The 19725-nt window shown below is 51.4% G+C and overlaps 1 protein-coding gene across 1 annotated transcript; it reads left to right on the forward strand.

The window, feature by feature from the left end:
• Positions 1 to 7572: 7572 nt before the first annotated feature.
• On the forward strand, positions 7573 to 19296 carry LOC147689255 (uncharacterized). The gene is made up of 9 exons (XM_086939909.1): positions 7573 to 7639; positions 8283 to 8396; positions 9589 to 11274; positions 12007 to 12106; positions 12639 to 12787; positions 15013 to 15125; positions 15405 to 15494; positions 18056 to 18178; positions 19102 to 19296. Exons 1-9 carry the CDS (start codon positions 7573 to 7575, stop codon positions 19294 to 19296), a joined length of 2637 nt encoding a protein of 878 aa, XP_086796035.1.
• The last annotated feature ends 429 nt before the right edge of the window (positions 19297 to 19725 follow it).

Below are 19725 nucleotides of genomic sequence, written 5' to 3' on the forward strand. Positions count from 1 at the left end.
AGGCCAAGAAAGCCTGTTGCTATGGACAAATAAAACCGAATTTTTTATATAGTGAATTACACCTTGTCAGATCAAGAGACTTTTTTGTTGGTTTTTCCTTTTTCGAGTCACCATCCGGACTCAGCTGCAGGGTCGCGGTACAGCCTTAAGGGGTGAGCCACGTATTGACACAAGGTCTGTGGTTCAGGGTCGTTAGTGCGATCTTGGCGCACACTTAAGTGAAGAAGGTAATAGCCGTGAGCAGCACGTTAGAGGATGGAGTTTCTTGAGTCTGATAAATGTGTTAGGTAAGTGGATTCTAAAGTCCGAATATGTATATTGATTCGTAGCAAATGTTTTTTAATAATGTGTTTCCTTATGCTTGTGAATATTACATTAGCTTGTGTGGGTTGGATTTTCTATGTCACACAATTGCCGCTTACATCTACCTCCCAACCTACTCTTTTTTTTCTACTGCTTCTCCACATGAGTTTCATACGTTACCTGAACATGAACAGACACGAAGATCAGAATTTGTGAACAATTTGTTTATACAGATGTTGCATCAGCATCAGCTAGTCATAAATACCACAAATTGGTGGATGTGTGGTCTTATGCCACATACTACAGATAAGGGAATGCCATATTTGGTCTTGCCTTTTTCGCCTAATGGGTCAGTTTGGACACTCCATTCAATGTTTATCTATGCGAATGAAGACTCTTCTGTACGTTCTGTCAAAGACAATGCGAGTAATAATGCCTTGATACGGGGAATAGTTGATATGATTAGAGATATCGATGCATATATCGCTATCCCTAAAGATGAGGTACAAGCATATGTCGGTTGGAATAAGACGACATATAGTGTTAGCTTGACGGATAAAGAAAGACAGTGAAGGTCTCCTCCTATTTGGATTGTACCCCACCGAGGTCATCTTTGTTTGCAAGGTAATGGTCAGAATCCGAGAGCTCAGCTTGGTAAGAGTGTGTGTGTTCACACATACGTTTATACGTCCCAGAAATCACCTCCGTTCGTGCCAGCTAAAGGCACATATTTTGTTTGTCAGGACAGAGCCTACACATGGTTGTCATCTGATTTTTCTGGGAAATGTTATGTGGCATTTCTGCTTCCCCCTACATACACTGCTGTTTTCGACTACCATAAGACAAGATATGGTAGAGGTGTTATCGATTCGAAAGATACTGTCGCACAAGAAGTTGGAGACTTCTTTAAGGGTTTCTATGGCTAATAGTAGGAATATTCGCCAGCTCACGAGAGTGGTTGAGGCCACTATAAATTAGACTGCAGGTGCCCTTAGCAATATTACAGCTGAGCTTCAAGTGGATCACCTTATGACATTACAGAACCGCTTTGTTTTAGATATTATACTTGCAGATAGAGGTGGGGTATGCAAATTGATTAGATCTAGTTGCTGCGTTTTCATATCAGATAATGCCCCGACAGTGTACCAAGCCATCTCTAGACTACATAAGATCTCTGAGTCTATTCATGTGGACGAAGGAAACTGGTCGTTGATGGGATGGATTTGGGAATTGTTGTCCAAATGGGGATGGAAGATTCTGATGTTCCTTGGTATGGCGTTAGCTATCCTTTTCTCGTGTTGCCTATGCATCCAGTGTGGTCCCGCAATTTGTAGTCTTTGTGCTACAATCTGTGTGAGAAGACCCGTCCCGAGAGAAATGAAGGATAATAAGATGATGTTACAGCAACACCTTGATGACCTGATGAGAATAGATATAGACCTGGATTCAGATTGACTTGAGTTTAGGTTATTGCCTACGTAATGGCAAAAGGAGGGTCTGAGATTCTGTAAAATCTGCCTTGTCCTGTTATATTATGGTTCCGTCACGATTTTGGTGATGTCGTACCGTATTTAGCAAGTGCGGCTAATATGGAGTGAATTCGTCATGTTAACTAGCGAGTTCATTACATATTCAGAGACTTTGTCTCGAATATGGGTTCCATTTTGTTCGTGCCTCCATTTTGGTGTTGCCATCACGTAGGCCCATGGAGGTAACTAGACAAACGAAGTTGCATGGGCTTCGTTGTTCATGCACTTATTAACTAAACTTTTTCTTGACTCTAAGGAGCATTGTAAGGAACTGACCTCTTTATCTGAAACTGACCCTTTGTGAGGCCAATTCCCTTAGTTGATTGCTATCTGAGATTGCAAGTCAAAGTTCAGGACATCGTTAACTTTTAGCTTTTCTACACATGCCTTATCTTGCTCGTTATCTATCATTGTCTCCTTTTTATGCTCCTTCGTTATATGCATTGTGCTTTCAATTATGGATTGGTCCGGCTTGTGGAGATTGAATTTGGGACATCCTAATAATTAACTTGTGGGGTTGGTACAATGTAAAGTGAGCCTTTTGGAATGTGATAATGTATAGAAATGTGTTTCTATTGGTCAGAATTTACTGCAGTGGGTGTCCATTTGTAATGTGAATATTGTGTATAAATACTGATGTCTTGCTCTACAAAATTGAGCAGTTTCTTGAGTTGTACACCGTGTTGTGTTGCTGGCATTACTGCTACTAGCTGTAGCTAATAAATTTCATCTCTGACGCCACCTAGAAGTATTCCGAGGCTCTGTTTGCCCAGACAGGAGAACCCGAAGACTTTGGGCGTGTCCCTGGCGCCGCTGGGTTCTAAGAAAACCCGGTTCATCAACCCGGGCTCTCACTCCCTGCTCTGCCCTCCCACCTCACAGGCCTCTCACTCCATGCTCTGCCCTCCCACCTCCCTCACCCGGGCTCTCACTCCCTGCTCTGCCCTCTGTCACCTCACCCGGCTCTCACTCCCTGCTCTGCCCTCCCACCTCACCCGGCTCTCACTCCCAGCTGCCCTCCCACCTCACCGGGCTCTCACTCCCTGCTCTGCCCTCCCATCCCACCGGGCTCTCACTCCAAGCTCTGCCCTCCCACCTCCCTCACCCGGGCTCTCACTCCCTGTTCTGCCCTCCCACCACACCTGGCTCTCATTCCCTGCTCTGCCCTCCCACCTCACCGGGCTCTCACTCCCTGCTCTGCCCTCCCACCTTCTCCGGGCTCTCACTCACTGCTGCCCTCCCATGTCACCGGGCTTTCACTCCCTGCTCTGCACTCCCACCTCCCTCACCCGGGCTCTCACTCCATGCTCTGCCCTCCCACCTCACCCGGGCTCTGACTCCCTGCTGCCCTCCCGCCTCACAGGGCTCTCAATCCCTGCTCTGCCCTCCCACCTCACCAGGCTCTCACTCCCTGCTGCCCTCCCACCTCACCGGGCTCCAACTCCCTGCTGCCCTCCCACCTCCCTCACTGGGCTCTCACTCCCTGCTGCCCTCCCACCTCACCCGGGCTCTGACTCCCTGCTGCCCTTCCACCTCCCTCACCCGGGCTCTCACTCCCTGCTGCCCTCCCACCTCACCCGAGCTCTCACTCCCTGCTCTGCCCTCCCACCTCACCCAGGCTCTCACTCCTTGCTCTGCCCTCCCACCTCACCGGGCTCTCACTCCCTGTTCTGCCCTCCCACCTCACAGGGCTCTCACTCCCTGCTCTGCCCTCCCACCTCACAGGCTCTCACTCCCTGCTCTGCCCTACCACCTCACAGGCTCTCACTCCCTGCTCTGCCCTCCCACCTCACCCGGGCTCTCACTCCCTGCTGCCCTCCTACCTCTCTCACCGGGGCTCTCACTCCCTGCTGCCCTTCCACCTCCCTCGGGCTCTCACTCCCTGCTCTGCCCTCCCACCTCACCCAGGCTCTCACTCACTGCTGCCCTCCCACCTCACTGGGCTGTCACTCCCTGCTGCCCTCCCGCACCCGTGCTGTTACTCCCTGCTGCCCTCCCACCTCACCTTGCTCTCACTCCATGCTCTGTTCTCCTACCTCTCTCACCCGGCTCTCACTCCCTGCTCTGCCCTCCCACCTCACAGGGCTCTCACTCCCTGCTCTGCCCTCCCACCTCACCAGGCTCTCACTCCCTGCTCTGCCCTCCCACCTCACAGGGTCTCACTCCCTGCTCTGCCCTCCCACCTCACAGGGCTCTCACTCCCTGCTCTGCCCTCCCACCTCACCGGGCACTCACTCCCTGCTGCCCTCCCACCTCCCTCACCCGTGCTGTCACTCCCTGCTGCCCTCCCACCTCACCCAGCTCTCACTCCCTGCTCTGCTATCCCACCTCACAGGGTTCTCACTCCCTGCTCTGCCCTCCCACCTCACCTGGCTCTCACTCCCAGCTGCCCTCCCCACCTCCCTCACCCGGGCTCTCACTCCCTGCTCTGCCCTCTGTCACCTCACCCGGCTCTCACTCCCTGCTCTGCCCTCCCACCTCACCCGGCTCTCACTCCCAGCTGCCCTCCCACCTCACCGGGCTCTCACTCCCTGCTCTGCCCTCCCATCCCACCGGGCTCTCACTCCATGCTCTGCCCTCCCACCTCCCTCACCCGGGCTCTCACTCCCTGTTCTGCCCTCCCACCAAACCTGGCTCTCATTCCCTGCTCTGCCCTCCCACCTCACCGGGCTCTCACTCCCTGCTCTGCCCTCCCACCTTCTCCGGGCTCTCACTCACTGCTGCCCTCCCATGTCACCGGGCTTTCACTCCCTGCTCTGCCCTCCCACTTCCCTCATCCGGGCTCTCACTCCATGCTCTGCCCTCCCACCTCACCCGGGCTCTGACTCCCTGCTGCCCTCCCGCCTCACAGGGCTCTCAATCCCTGCTCTGCCCTCCCACCTCACCGGGCTCTCACTCCCTGCTGCCCTCCCACCTCACTGGGCTCTAACTCCTTGCTGCCTTCCCACCTCCCTCACTGGGCTCTCACTCCCTGCTGCCCTCCTCCCTCACCCGGTCTCTCACTCCCTGCTGCCCTCCCACCTCACCTGGGCTCTCACTCCCGGCTGCCCTCCCACCTCCCTCACCCGGGCTCTCACTCCCTGCTGCCCTCCCACCTCACCCGGGCTCTCACTCCCTGCTCTGCCCTCCCACCTTACCCAGGCTCTCACTCCTTGCTCTGCCCTCCCACCTCACCGGGCTCTCACTCCCTGCTCTGCCCTCCCACCTCACAGGCTCTCACTCCCTGCTCTGCCCTCCCACCTCACCAGGCTCTCACTCCCTGCTCTGCCCTCCCACCTCACCCGGGCTCTCACTCCCTGCTGCCCTCCCACCTCTCTCACCCGGGCTCTCACTCCCTGCTGCCCTCCCACCTCCCACGGGCTCTCACTCCCTGCTCTGCCCTCCCACCTCACCCAGGCTCTCACTCACTGCTGCCCTCCCACCTCACCGGGCTGTCACTCCCTGATGCCCTCCCACCTCCCACACCCGTGCTGTCACTCCCTGCTGCCCTCCCACCTCACCTTGCACTCACTCCATGCTCTGTTCTCCTACCTCTCTCACCCGGCTCTCACTCCCTGCTCTGCCCTCCCACCTCACAGGGCTCTCACTCCCTGCTCTGCCCTCCCACCTCACCAGGCTCTCACTCCCTGCTCTGCCCTCCCACCTCACAGGGTCTCACTCCCTGCTCTGCCCTCCCACCTCACAGGGCTCTCACTCCCTGCTGCCCTCCCACCTCCCTCACCCGTGCTGTCACTCCCTGCTCTGCCCTCCCACCTCACAGGGCTCTCACTCCCTGCTCAGCCCTCTCACCTCACCGGGCACTCACTCCCTGCTGCCGCCGGCCGGGCTGTGGCGGAGTTACAGGGCGATCCGGAAGCAGAGAGGTGCAACATTGTACTTCAGCGGGCACATAGGGGTGCCAGAGCCTAACCTCGAACCTCATGGGAGGTCCTGGAACCCGTGTCGGCGCCCCAGTAGTCCTTCGGGCGGATGTGGGCCTGTGCAAACGGGGGTTTGCCTAGATACGCCCCGCAAGGGGCTTGAGTAGAGTGATTACCATAATGGCGCAGCAGATGGGTCGTTCGCCACTCTGCTGCTTGGCTCACCAGGCGGGCAGGTGGCGAGAATGCGGCCTGCCCTTGGATCTTCCGTAAGATAACCCACAGTGATTACATAACGTTGTATGTAATAAACCTGCAGCAACTTTTTCCCAATTTAACACTGGTGTCTGTGTGTTATTTGCGGGATGTTGGGTATGTTGGGGGCGGTTCTGTTGACCTGATGGGACTATGCGGCTGCCCGAGACCACCCGGTGGCCATCAGGAGGGCGGCCCCTTATTCCCAGAGGTCTTCCCCCGCCCCCTTGCCTGTGGTCCTCCACTCCTCACCCGGGCAGGGGGAGCCTAGTAGGTTGTGACGCGCGTCCGGGGCGGCAGGCAAGGCGAAGGGGTATATATCTCCCCTTCGCCATTTTAGTTGCCTCTTTGCCGCTCCGGACGTCGTGCATCTGGACACTCTTTCCCCTCCCTACCTCTTACCCTGAGTGTCTGCTTGGGGGGGTGGGCACCTGGGGGAGCTTTAATGTGTTTTTTTCATTGCAGGCGGAGTTACAGGGCGATCCGGAAGCAGAGAGGTGCAACATTGTACTTCAGCGGGCACATAGGGGTGCCAGAGCCTAACATCGAACCTCATGGGAGGTCCGGGAACCAGTGTCGGCGCCCCAGTAGTCCTTCGGGCGGTTGTGGGCCTGTGCAACCGGGGGTTTGCCTAGATACGTCCCGCAAGGGGCGTGAGTAGAGTGATTACCATAATGGCGCAGCAGATGGGTGGTTCGCCACTGTGCTGCTTGGCTCACCAGGCGGGCAGGTGGCGAGAATGCGGGCTGCCCTTGGATCGTCCGTAAGATAACCCACAGTGATTACATAACGTTGTATGTAATAAACCTGCAGCAACTTTTTCCCAATTTAACACTGGTGTCTGTGTGTTATTTGCAGGATGTTGGGTATGTTGGGGGCGGGGGGGGGGGGGGGGGGGGTTCTGTTGACCTGATGGGACTATGTCCAGGTAAGTCCTCTCTCTCTTTCTTATATCGGTCACTCACTGTACCTGTTGTGTAATTATTACATTATTTACGTTTCTGTTAGTCTAATCTTTATATGTTTCTAAATGCAGACGCTGTGTGTGCAGTCTATTCCCTGTTCCTCAGTACAGGCGCTATGGTGCCTCGAGAGGCCTAGTTGGCACTACATTGCAATGAATAAACACAGAAATTAAATACGTTTTATTTTTTATTCTCTCTGGAGAGATGCATTTAATTCCCCTTTAAACCGATGTATTTTTCTGTGGAAATCACGAGCACCTTCTCCCTCCCTTGCCCGTCTCTGCCCTGTCTCTGGAAATGTATTCCTGCCTGTCCTGGACACTGTCCTGTATGTGAGGTGTGACCCCTGCTGCTAAAGGTGCCCGTAGAAGCAGCTCGCGGGTGTGAAACCCCCCGCCATGTGTCGTACCACGCAGCGGGGGGGGCGATGCAAGGCACTGCCCTTTCGGGAAAATCCCACTGCCCCGTGAGTGACAGCGACTAGACACGCCCCCCGGGGACACTGCAGATAAAGAGCTGCTGGGCCGGGTGTGGAGTGAGACACCAGCGGTGACTGACCCGGGCACACTCCAGCTACCCCAGCCTGACGGGCTCCAGATTCACCCACGCTCCGGATTCAGCCCATACTTCAGACTCAATCCAGATTGACTCAGCCGCAGGATGCCGGAGCCAGGGAAGGCCCCAGAGCCCCTTCACTATTCCATTGGGATCTTGTCCATCTCTGCAGGTAGGACCCATACTGCCACTTTCGTCATGTTTGAAGCCTTTATGTAGCGCTAGGATCCGATTGAGGCAAGCGAGCGCTTTGTGAATGGAGAGTCCAGGGCTCTGTTTAGATGAGGTGCTGGGGAATCGTGTAAGTGTTGAGTTGTTTTCTGGGACCTAAGAGAATGGTTTAGGATGGGTTAAGGCCAGGAGCCGGTAGAGCTGGCGAGAGTCAGTGACATGCTATCTTCACAACTCAGTGCGACTGACTGTTTCGGCTCCACCGGCCTTCGAAGCAGAAGCCTCTCAGGAAGTCTTGGGTCCCTTATAGCTCAGCTCATGTTTGAATACAGCCATGTAGGCGCTTTCTCCCAGTCCCACAACTGTAACCAATCATTATTGAATACTGGAATAATAAAGTGAACAGGTGTTTTCTGGGTTAAGGCGCGTGCTGCGGAGATCTGAAAGGAACAGGTGTGTGGTTGTGTCACGGATGTCTTTGGTGTGTATCCGGGCTCCTCCCAAGATGGGAGAGAGGCTGGTGTGAGTGTAAGTTATCATTTCATGTCTGTCTCTGTGTTTCCAGACTCCCTCCTAAAGAGTGAACCTGGCAGGCGTGTGTTTTGTTTATCTTTACATCATGGCTGTCTTTGCTGTTCTTCCAGGCTCCCTCCTGCTGGCAGTGACGTCATACAGCTCCTCCAGAGCCACGCCCCTCATCCCCAGCACTCCCCTGGGGGTCCTGCTGATCATATTGGCAGCTCTGCTGGGATATACAGGTGAGATCACATGCGTGGGGTTCGGGGGAAGTAGAGAGGGAGGCACACGGCTGAGAATGTGCGACACAGTGCCTAAATACACCATGATTGCTTCAATGCGCTTATGACATCTCAATATGGGATTGTAGTGCTTGAAACTAATGCTAGGTGGAGATGCCCAGAGAGGAAGTCTTCCCTCGCCCACCCTGTGGGAGGGCCTCGGGGTTATGAGTGAGAAGAGACCCCTTCTTTCGTATGAGGATAGGAAAGTAAACCTTCGAAAAGCCTGGTGCCGGTTCTGTGGGTCAATGGTGGGTAAATAAAGTGCAGTCCAGGAATCAATAAAGCCTGACCCCGGCTCTGGCTGAGAGTTTGCAGAACTGGTGAGAACTATCGGCCAGGGAAGACAGGAAGTTACATTGATGCTGATCTGAACCTTTTTCTTGTTCCATTTCTCGATCTTGTTTCCACCTCTGCTTTCTCCCTCGGACCCTCAATGTTCTCTTTCTTTTTCCTCACTTCCAATACTTGCATCATTCTTTTCTTTTAATGATTTTCTTTTCCCTCTTTAGTCTCTTCTCCCCTCTGTCTCTCTTCCTGTCTCCATCTACTATATTTATCTCATTCCTCACACTACCCCCTTCCTTAAATTTGTGTTTTCATTTACTCAGTCTCTCTGCTTGTCATTCTCTCTCTCCTTTCTGCCGTGGCTCTTTTTATTCCTTTGCCACACTTTTCATTGTATAGTTTTCTTTAATTTTTTATTTACTTTTCCCATCTCTCTTTCTTTGTCTCCTCTCTTTGTTCCTCCTCTTTCTCTTCATCACTCATCCTTTCTCTTTTTCCATCCTCTCCCTTTTATTTGTCTAATTTTCTTTCTTCCAGTATTTACCTCTCTCTTTCCTACCTCTTTTCTTATTTTCTTCTCTCAATCTTCTTCTTAGCACGTTGTCTCTTGTTTCGTTGTCTAGTTCCCTTTTTTTAACTTAAATGTATGGCTCCCATCTCTCTTTCTCTGTCTCCTCTCACTCAATCCCTTTCAATCCTCTAATGTTCTCCCCTTTCAGCTTTCTTTCTCTTTAAACCTACCTTTCCTACACTAACTTCTTCCTTCCATACCTTTCACTCTCTTTCCAATCTCTACCTTGTCACCTACTTGTGTCTCTAATTTTCTTCCTTCCTATATTTACTTCTCCCTTTTTCTCTCCCGCAGGAGTCCGCAGGAGCCGTGGTCCTGTCCCCTTGTTTGCGTCCTTCTGCCTGACGGTCTCAGCGCTATGGTGCTCTAAGGGAGTGATCCATATCATGGACGGGCAGGGGGTCCTCGGCGGGTCCCTTGATCTTCATAATGCCATGGTCCCTGGTCTTGCAGCCTTCACCCTGGGACTGCTCATCATCAGTCTGGTGGCCGTCCTTCAGAAGGAGGCTGCCCTCGCCATGATGGCGTTGGCCATCTCGCTCTCCGCTGCCCATGAAACCGCCACATACTATGACAGTAGCTTTGGTGCCTCGGCGGTGGCTTCTAACCACCTCCTCGTCTGTCTGGTTGGGGCGTACTTTGGTGGAGGGAGGCTCCTCTATATACTTACTGGGAATTTGGTCACCCTCCCTGGCACAGATCTGGCCAAGGCTAAAGCCATCACCCAAGGCTCACCCATGACCGCCAGCAGCAACGACCTGGTCATCATTGGGCTGATCTTGAATATGGTGTCCGCCAGCGTCTTTGGATGCAGGGTCCTGGGAGTGACCACCAGTCTCTTTGTGGGGCAGGTGCCTTGGCTCTGGTTGGCGGGGGTCTTCCAGATTGGGGTCTGCATCCTGTCCTATCGATCCTTGGATACCCTGGCGGCCACCTTCTTTGGCTTCACCTCCATCCTGCGGTTTGCTGAAGGGTATTCCTTGCTCTACCAGTTCTGGCAGGCCACTGAACCCATTTTCCCTGTCCCACTACTGGTGGTCTTTCTACTCCTGTTCATGGTCTTGGCTGTATTCATGGCTGGTAGGAGCCTGGTGGATGGGCTGTATCCGTTGTTTTATGTGACCTACTGCATCGCTTTGGCTTCACGTCCCACTGGTTTCTTCCATGGTGGATCACAAGGAGTGAATGTGGCTATCTACGTGGCTTCAGCACTTATGACCCTCCTTAAACTTTACAACATCAAAGCGGCCACCAAGATTCCAACAGGGGAGGGGATTGTTAAGAGCCTGTTCACACCTATTAGCATTTTCAAGTTACGTCAAGAAAAAGACCTGCATGTTCCTTACCTCGGCTATTCTAAGTATGCTGATGGAGAGGTGCTTGGCCACGCAGGCAGCGTTTTGGCCGCCTTTGCAATCACTATGTCTGTGGACCCCACAGACGCACGTGCCACTGTTGTCCTACCGTGGGTGGTGGTAGCGGGAGGGCTTCTGAAATGTGTCTGTGGCTCTGTGGCCTTCTCGCGTGGTAAGACCCTTGAGAGCAGCACCTTTATTCTTTATGGAGTTATGTGGATCATCTGGGGTCTCACCAGGTACGGTGGCCTCTACGGCCCCACGAGGGGCTTCCACGTGGCTGTGGGCATCATCTGCTTCATGCTCTTGAATGGGTTCATTATTTTCTGCACGCTGTTCCTAAGCAAAGCCTGGTTCCTGTATTGCCTCACCTTTGAACTCATCCTCATCAGTTTTCTATTGGACGCCGTCGCAGCCCTCCCAGTTGGGTATGACATTGCTGTCACCATCATCTTTGGCCTGGTCAGCTTCTACTGCTTCCTGGCTGGTCTGGTCAGTGACACCTTTGAAGAGCCCCAGCTGCCCATGGGCCGCCCACTTCTGCAGCTCCAGGGGTATGGGGGTGGAGCCTCCAAGTGCCCCCACCTTCCTGCCAGGAGGGCCACATCCGTCAAGCAGATCGCAGGTAAGGAGATTCTGGGGGTAAACCCTTTTTAATGTTGGGAAATTTAAAACTCTACTAATTTGATTACAGTTATGTCTGCAATTTTTAAAAGTTTCCATTCTTAGTTTAACAAAGTTGTACATTGTTTACTGCTGAACTTTGTCCGGAAAGACTTAGTGAAAACATGATTTTACCAGCAGAAAAATTTCTCCTTGGCAAAAATAAGACTTCTATTTTACCTCCAAGTCACATTTTGAATCCTTAATAACATTAGTCATATTATAGTTTGTACTTCTTTGTTATATCCATATTTTTTCGGGGTTTTGTGGAAAAATTAAGCTGAAATTAGTATATTTCCACATTCATTTAACCGATAAATATGCACTTATGGTTGAATGTCTGCCAGGGTTCAGTGCTGTGAACACTTCAGAAGATAAATCAGTGCATTATATGAAAATATGTGAATTTCAGGATCAACCTTGCGCATATCTACTGCTGTTAAAGCCTTTTACTAAAATTCCTTTCTTTTTGAACCCCCTTATCTATCAATCCACACATCTATTGACCTGGCAGTCATGGCAAACAGGGTTTCGAACTACTCAAAAGCAACACAATTTCAGTTTTGATTCACATTTAAAAATAAATACATGCAAAAAATAAATGTTTTCTGTCTGCATTTAGCTGCAAAAATCGTAAAAACGGAAAACAGGGAGCCTTACCTATAATCATGGGGTTCTTGCTCTTCTGTTGCAGAAATCATGAAGGATGGAGGAATCTGTGGTGTCCCCACAGACACGGTGTATGCGGTGGTGGGAGCCTGTAACCGGCCGGCGGCCGTGGAGAAGGTGTACAGGTGAGTGTTATCTTCACAGCCCTTATTTTCAATCAATAGTGAATATTTTAGATTGATGAATTCTTATAACAATGAGAACCACAGAATGAAATAGCCAAACACCAATTACATTGAGGAAACCCGAGAAAGAAACAACAATATACCAAGAGCAGAGAACCCCTGGAAATGAAGCAACAACAAACAAGTAACCTTAGACACTTCTGTAAAGAAGAAACCAAACGTCCTTATAAAACTGAGAACAGACCAGCAGTACTATCCCTCTTTCTGCACCTTTTGGGGCATGTGAACAACCCCTAAAAACCAGGATTCATTTTGTGACAAGTGAAAAGGACCAGTGTCTTGCTCTATATGACTGTATAAATCGTTCAGTCTTAAGATGGAGAGTAGATCTCATCCTAAATGTTCCTTTTTCCATCATCATGTCCCTGCTGGTGGTCTGAGATTGGCCAGAATCTCAACTCTGGATCCTCCAATCCCAGTGAGATGGATCTCTTCCCTTCACTCAGTTGACCTCTGTCTTGTTTCCTTCCAGGACAAAGCTGAAGCCCAAGGACGCCCCCATGTCCATCTGGATCTCGACCTTGAAGCAGCTGGAGCCGGCTAGGCACCTGTTCAGCCCTCTGCTCTGGGACTTCATGCAGGCGGCCTGGCCTTCGCAGATGAGCCTGGTCATACCAAGAGGTGAGCAGGGGGTCTGTATCTGAGAGCACATGAAGACCAGCAGATCCCAGTTCATGACCACAAACAAGGGGGAAAGATGAGAAAAGTAACACCCATCATCTGGATACAAACCTACCACACACATTAATTGTGACTGCAGACTAGGACCCAGTCCCACCCACCCCAGGCTTCAATGCTTCATGTGTACACACAGACCATACATGCTCTTCAGCTTCCATGTGGGATTGTTTCCATGTTCCCTCATGTACTGTTTCTTTACCGCTCCTGTTGCAAACATTCACCACAAACTCCGAGTGTGATCAGACCCGTTACATTAGAGTCGCCTGTCCTGCCAACACCTGTGCTTTATCCTTCACATGTCTATAGGGAGGAGACCCCTACATTGCCTGATCCATGTATATAGGACAAGCACCAACATACTGCCTGCTCTGTGAGTCTAAGGAGGATCTTTAGTAATTATTTGGATCTTGTAAATATTCTGGTCCATAACTGCAGAGGATGAGCACTGCCCGCTCACTGACCTGTATCCTTCTCTACAGGGTCTGAGCCTCTCCATTATCTGCCCCCACTCATAGGATGAGCACTGCCCGCTCACTGACCTGTATCCTTCTCTACAGGGTCTGAGCCTCTCCATTATCTGCCCCCACTCATAGGATGAGCACTGCCCGCTCACTGACCTGTATCCTTATCTACAGGGTCTGACCCTCTCCATTATCTGCCCCACTCATAGGATGAGCACTGTCCGCTCACTGACCTGTATCCTTCTCTACAGGGTCTGAGCCTCTCCATTATCTGCCCTCACCCATAGGAAGAGCACTGCCCGCTCACTGACCTGTATCCTTATCTACAGAGTCTAACCCTCTCCATTATCTGCCCTCACCCATAGGATGAGCACTGCCCGCTCGCTGACCTGTATCCTTCTCTACAGGGTCTGAGCCTCTCCATTATCTGCCTCCACCCATAGGAAGAGCACTGTCCGCTCACTAACCTGTATCCTTATCTACAGGGTCTGAGCCTCTCCATTATCTGCCCTCACCCATAGGAAGAGCACTGTCCGCTCGCTGACCTGTATCCTTATCTATAGGGTCTGACCCTCTCGATTATCTGCCCTCACCCATAGGAAGAGCACTGCCCGCTCACTGACCTGTACCTTTCTCTACAGGGTCTGAGCCTCTCCATTATCTGCCCCACTCATAGGATGAACACTGTCCACTAGCTGACCTGTATCTTTCTCTACAGGGTCTGAGCCTCTCTAGTATCTGATCCCAGCCATAGGATGAGCACTGCCCGCTCACTGACCTGTATCTTTCTCTACAGGGAGTGAACCTCTCCATTATCTGACTCCACCCATAGGATGAACACTGTCCCCTCACTGACCTGTATCTTTGTCTACAGGGAGTGAACCTTTCCATCATCCGACCCCGCCTGTGGGAAGTGCACACTTTGCTGTCTGTATCTTGTATAGATGAAAGTTTCTCTTCATCATCTGACCCACACCTATAAGGTGACATCTTTACACTGCCTGACATATCCCAATAGGGATCCTCTCCATTATCAGAGCCCCGTCTACAGGTTCAATATTGTCCTTTGCACGCTTTTTGCCTATAAGGAGATGTTAGTTCATCATCTGACCCTTCCTACCTATAGTGCGAGCACCTGTGTAGGTTGAAGGCTGCTAATATAGAGGCTCCGAGCCAGAGGCGCGTTGAATATTGGCTTCAAACGATGAGCTGAAGAGCAGCAGGGCACGTTGTGAGTTTAGTGCACACCATAGGATCCTCCTGCGGCTTGGGAGGAGAGAGGGCTCTTGTGAGCGCGCAGGAGAGGGCCACGTTCGACTGGTGCGTAGTCACTTACAGTGACTGCATGGGATTGGGGTATTTCCAAGGGTACCCCCTCACTTTACCAGTGTTTTTTTGTGTATTTCTCCATCATGCAGGACTCACATCAGTGGTTAGTTTTTAAGTGGAGGGGCCCATAGCTTTCCTGAATGGTGGGGTTTAGCAAATACCAAGGCTGTCTGACCTTGTTCCTCCTCATGCCTCTTTCTCCCACAGCCCTGCACTTCTTGTCTCTTTATCTCATCTTGAACTTTCTTCATCCTTGCTTTCATTGTCGCTGTTTTCCTTTCTTTCACTTCAAACATGAGTGCTGGTGCCTTTCAATGGCAGACACCTGCCCAAAATAAGCCCTGCTCACACCTTTCTGTCTTCTTGAACCCACAGGCGAGTGGCTGCAGTGCTTCGGACTGGAGGACTCCGCTAAGTACATTGGCACCGCAGAGAGCATCGCCATCAGGATCCCGGATTGTTCTGTGACCACATCCCTGATTGACCTGGTGAGTTGTCCGGTGGTAGCGGGATGCCAGCACTGCCCGGGCATGGCTGGCACTGTTCTGCCACCAGTGATGAACATGGCTGCCAGTCTGCTGCACCCTTTGTGCGGGCATGAGTGGCACTGAGCTGCTAGTCCTGCTCAAGCATGGGTGGTGTATATCAGCATACATTTAAGATATGTAAACACATCTCTCTATATCTAGGGAGGGTGAGGAGGACACTGCTTTGTGCCCAATGAAAGTGAGTTGAATCTCCTACTCTGTTTCTTTGTGTCTCACCAGGTTGGGCCCATTGTGGTCTCATCAGCCAATCCGAGCGGAGAAGCCGACACCACTCACCACAACCAAGTGTACGCCAAGATGGGAGACAAGGTAAGTACCATTACAAGCACAAGAGGTGTATCTGAGGACACTGTCCAGAACCCAGAGTCCTGATAGACCAAGGAGTCTTCTGCGTGGCCTGCATTGAACAGACAACATTTACCAGGGATAGCCCATGTGCACTGTCAATTATCCTCATGAAAGTTAGTTTTTCTAGATAGTTCTGATTTAGTAACTAATATTTGGTAGTTTTTTTGCCAAATATACACTGGATAAAGTCTGGATAAAGTTTACAAATGTGATTCGGTTAAAAAAACTTAAAATTGCTCCATGGGACTAGGTGACTGGTGAAAACTTAGTTTATCGACCGTAAAGCATTTCAGAATGATGTGATGGTCCCTCTTCTATATCTAGGGAAGATCCCAGAGTGGGATGTTGAAGGTGTGCACAGCATGCATGGGGGATTCCAGAGGAGCATGTTGAAGGTGTGCACAGCATGTGTGGGGGATCCCAGAGTAGGATGTTTAAGGGATGCGCAGCATGTGTGGGGGATCCCAGGGTAGGATGTTGAAGATGTGCGCAGCATGCATGGGGGATCCCAGAGTAGGATGTTGAAGGTGTGCGCAGCATGTGTGGGGTATCCCTGAGTAGGATGTTGAAGGTGTCCACAGCATGTGTGGGAGATCCCAGAGTAGGATGTTGAGGGTGTGCGAAGCATGTGTGGGGGATCCTAGAGTAGGATGTTGAAGGTGTGCGCAGCATGTGTGGGGGATCCCAGAGTAGGATGTTGAGGGTGTGCGCAGCATGCGTGGGGGATTCCAGAGGAGGATGTTGAAGGTGTGCGCAGCATGTGGGGGGATCCCAGAGTAGGATGTTGAAGGTGTGCGCAGCATGCGTAGGGGATCCAAGAGTAGGATGTTGAAGGTGTGCGCAGCATGCGTAGGGGATCCCAGAGGAGGATGTTGAAGGTGTGCGAAGCATGTGTGGGGGATCCCAGAGTAGGATGTTGAGGGTGTGCGCAGCATGCATGGGGGATCCTAGAGTAGGATGTTGAAGGTGTGCGCAGCATGAGTGGGGGATCCCAGAGTAGGATGTTGTGGGTGTGCGCAGCATGCGTGGGGGATTCCAGAGGAGGATGTTGAAGGTGTGCGCAGCATGTGTGGGGGATCCCAGAGTAGGATGTTGAAGGTGTGCGCAGCATGCGTAGGGGATCCAAGAGTAGGATGTTGAAGGTGTGCGCAGCATGTGTGGGGTATCCCAGAGTAGGATGTTGAAGGTGTGCGCAGCATGTGTGGGGTATCCCAGAGTAGGATGTTGAAGGTGTCGGCAGCATGTGTGGGGGATCCCAGAGTAGGATGTTGAAGGTGTCCGCAGCATGTGTGGGGGATCCCAGAGTAGGATGTTGAAGGTGTGCGCAGCATGTGTGGGGTATCCCAGAGTAGGATGTTGAAGGTGTCCGCAGCATGTGTGGGGATCCCAGAGTAGGATGTTGAAGGTGTCGGCAGCATGTGTGGGGGATCCCAGAGTAGGATGTTGAAGGTGTCCGCAGCATGTGTGGGGGATCCCAGAGTAGGATGTTGAAGGTGTGCGCAGCATGTGTGGGGTATCCCAGAGTAGGATGTTGAAGGTGTCCGCAGCATGTGTGGGGATCCCAGAGTAGGATGTTGAAGGTATGCGCAGCATGTGTGGGGGATCCCAGAGTAGGATGTTGAACGTGTGCGCAGCACAACAGGGTGAGTAGGATGCTCACAGTATCTGAGGGTGGTCCTCTGATTAGGGTGATGAAGATGACTGGGATGCGTGGAGGGGAGCCCTAGTGGAGAATGGTTAAGGGGTGCACTGTTCCCGTAGGTGATCCCCCCAACAGGATGATGAATAACCATGCTGTATCCTGAGGGCTCCAGGATTGGCCAATGCTTATTTAAAGTACTGGAACATCAGTTCTGATCCTGGAGCAGGATGGTGAAGATGGAGGCCGTATCCAGAGAGGATCAGAGTGGATTGTTGTCCATGCAAAGCCTCTGGCAGGTGTGAGCGGTATTTGTAGGAAGTAAAGATGGTGGATAAAAGTGAAGGTGTTGTGTGATGTCACTCATACTGCTGTGAAAGTGAGGCCTCTGCAGTGGAGGAATCCTGGTCGATAGGGGAGATGGTGACCTCACATTTAATAATGTTTGTGTTATTCTTAAACACTCCAGAGAGTAATGACTGGATGATGATACAACAGGATTATTCAGTAGAGTAGAGAGCTCCCTGTTGAGGGGCCCACCATGTCTTTGGTGAGAAGGAGGTCCAACCAGACCCTGAAATGAAGATAATGATGCCATTGTTGTGGAAGAGGTGTGGCGCAGCGGTCAGGGCGACTGACGCTGGACACTGGGGATCACGGTTCGATCCCCGGCACCGGCGGCAGGGGTCTGCCCAGCACCATGTGACTCTGGACAATAGCTTGCTTAATCTTCCTGACGGCTCCCAACACTGGGAAACCTACGGGTAGCTGTGCGCTTTACAAATAGAGGATTATTATAGTTTTAGTATCCATGGAAGTCCCGCAGCTGCCTGTGTGATGGGAGTCTGTGGGCGGTGATCTCACGTGTGTCTTTGCTCCTCAGGTGGACGGAGTCCTCTGCAATGGGCCTTCTTCAGAGAACATCGCCTCCACCATCGTCAACTGCACCAAGATCGACAGTGGGACCATCGGGTTCTTCCGGATAGGAACGGTGCCCAAATCCCACGTAAGTAGAGTGTGTGTGTATGTGTGTGTGTGTGCTGTGCATCTGTGAGCCTCTGTGTGTGGTTCTGTGTTTCTTTGTCCCTTTCTGTGCGTGTGTGTGTGTAGTGTCATCCAGTGGCAAATACAAGGAAGGCAACTGATCACGTGCTCTTGGACATTGGGAAAAGAGAGTGGAAAGGAGAGAGAGAGAGAGAGAGAGAGACAGAGAGAGAAAGAGACAAAAAGAGAGAGAGCGAGAGAGTGTGTGTGTGGGGCCTAGGATGTTGGATGTCCGGGGGCAGAGGTTTGCATGTGGAGTTACAGGAGTGCCATCACAAGAAGGATGTTTGAATATCTAGGGAGGAAGCAAACCTGTAGATTGGAGTTCTCAGGGGCCATATTTAAGGACATTTCTCACTCCAGTTTGATGCCACACACAATGCTGCTGATAGAGTAAAATGTGGAAGCCCCAGAGAAGAAATTGTGGGGCATAAACATGTCAGGAGAGGAGTCATGTCATGCCAAGAGTATGTGTTTGAAGTAGGGTCTAGTTGAGCATAGCCAAGAAGGCAGTAAATTCAGAGAGGGGACTAGTGCATAGATGGCCGAGGTGAGCTCGTGAGATAGTGTTACTAATAGCATTTAAAAAGTCGTTAAAACGTCACTCATAATTACTCTGAAATTATGAAAATGTCACACATAGCAATCTGAAACCTTGGCAGATATGCACCAGTTTCTTAGAAGAACAGACATTGAATTACTGCAGCCCTCACGTTCAGTCACAGCTCTGACTACAGCCTGAATGCAATGTCGGAAGAGTGGAAGATTCCATTCCAGCTCTCTCTGAGGGGGAGGCCTGCAGTCAGTCATACTTTGTCCAGTCCCCCTGGTGGTGAAGTCATGGCATTGCTCCTTCAGTAATGGCGCCGGTGTCTCTCTTTACAGGTGCTCCAGCTGTTCAAGCAGGTCCAGATGAAGCACAGCTCCGATCTTGTCTCCAGCGCCTTCACCGAGGTCCCCTTTGAGCCGCCATACTCGTCCAGTTCCATCACAGAGCACACGCTGCCCCAGAGCTCCGAGGACCCTTCCCAGCAGTCGTACGTCAATGGAGGATTCAGCATGGAGGATGAGAAGTTGTGATGGACTTGTGTGGGGAGAGCGCCACCTAGTGGCGGAGGAAGGGTGCCCGTGACTCTAGTCGAACCAAGGAGAAAGGACTCCCTCCCTACCCTATGACAGGGTTGTAGAACACAGTCATCCTGGGATGCAGTGGAACCTGAAAAGGCTGGTGCCTTTAATAAAAATGCAACAAACCTTTACCATCTTGGACGAGTATTCCAAAGTCATAGATCACTGCAAAGTCCTAGATGGCAGAGACCTCGCCCGGCTCGAGAGGGTTCACCCCATTTCTTGAGTTTGGTATTGCACACCTGTCCTGAAACTCTTTATTTAATATGTTCTTTATCGCATTCTTGAGATTGTTTCAATGTGTACATCATCCTATTGGTAAGGTTTTCAAAACATCTGTATTTTATTTATTATCAATGTATTTATTTATTTTTTGTATTT

The sequence above is a fragment of the Lissotriton vulgaris genome, chromosome 10 (genome assembly GCF_964263255.1).
Source record: "Lissotriton vulgaris chromosome 10, aLisVul1.2, whole genome shotgun sequence".
Classification (NCBI taxonomy): Eukaryota; Metazoa; Chordata; class Amphibia; order Caudata; family Salamandridae; genus Lissotriton; species Lissotriton vulgaris.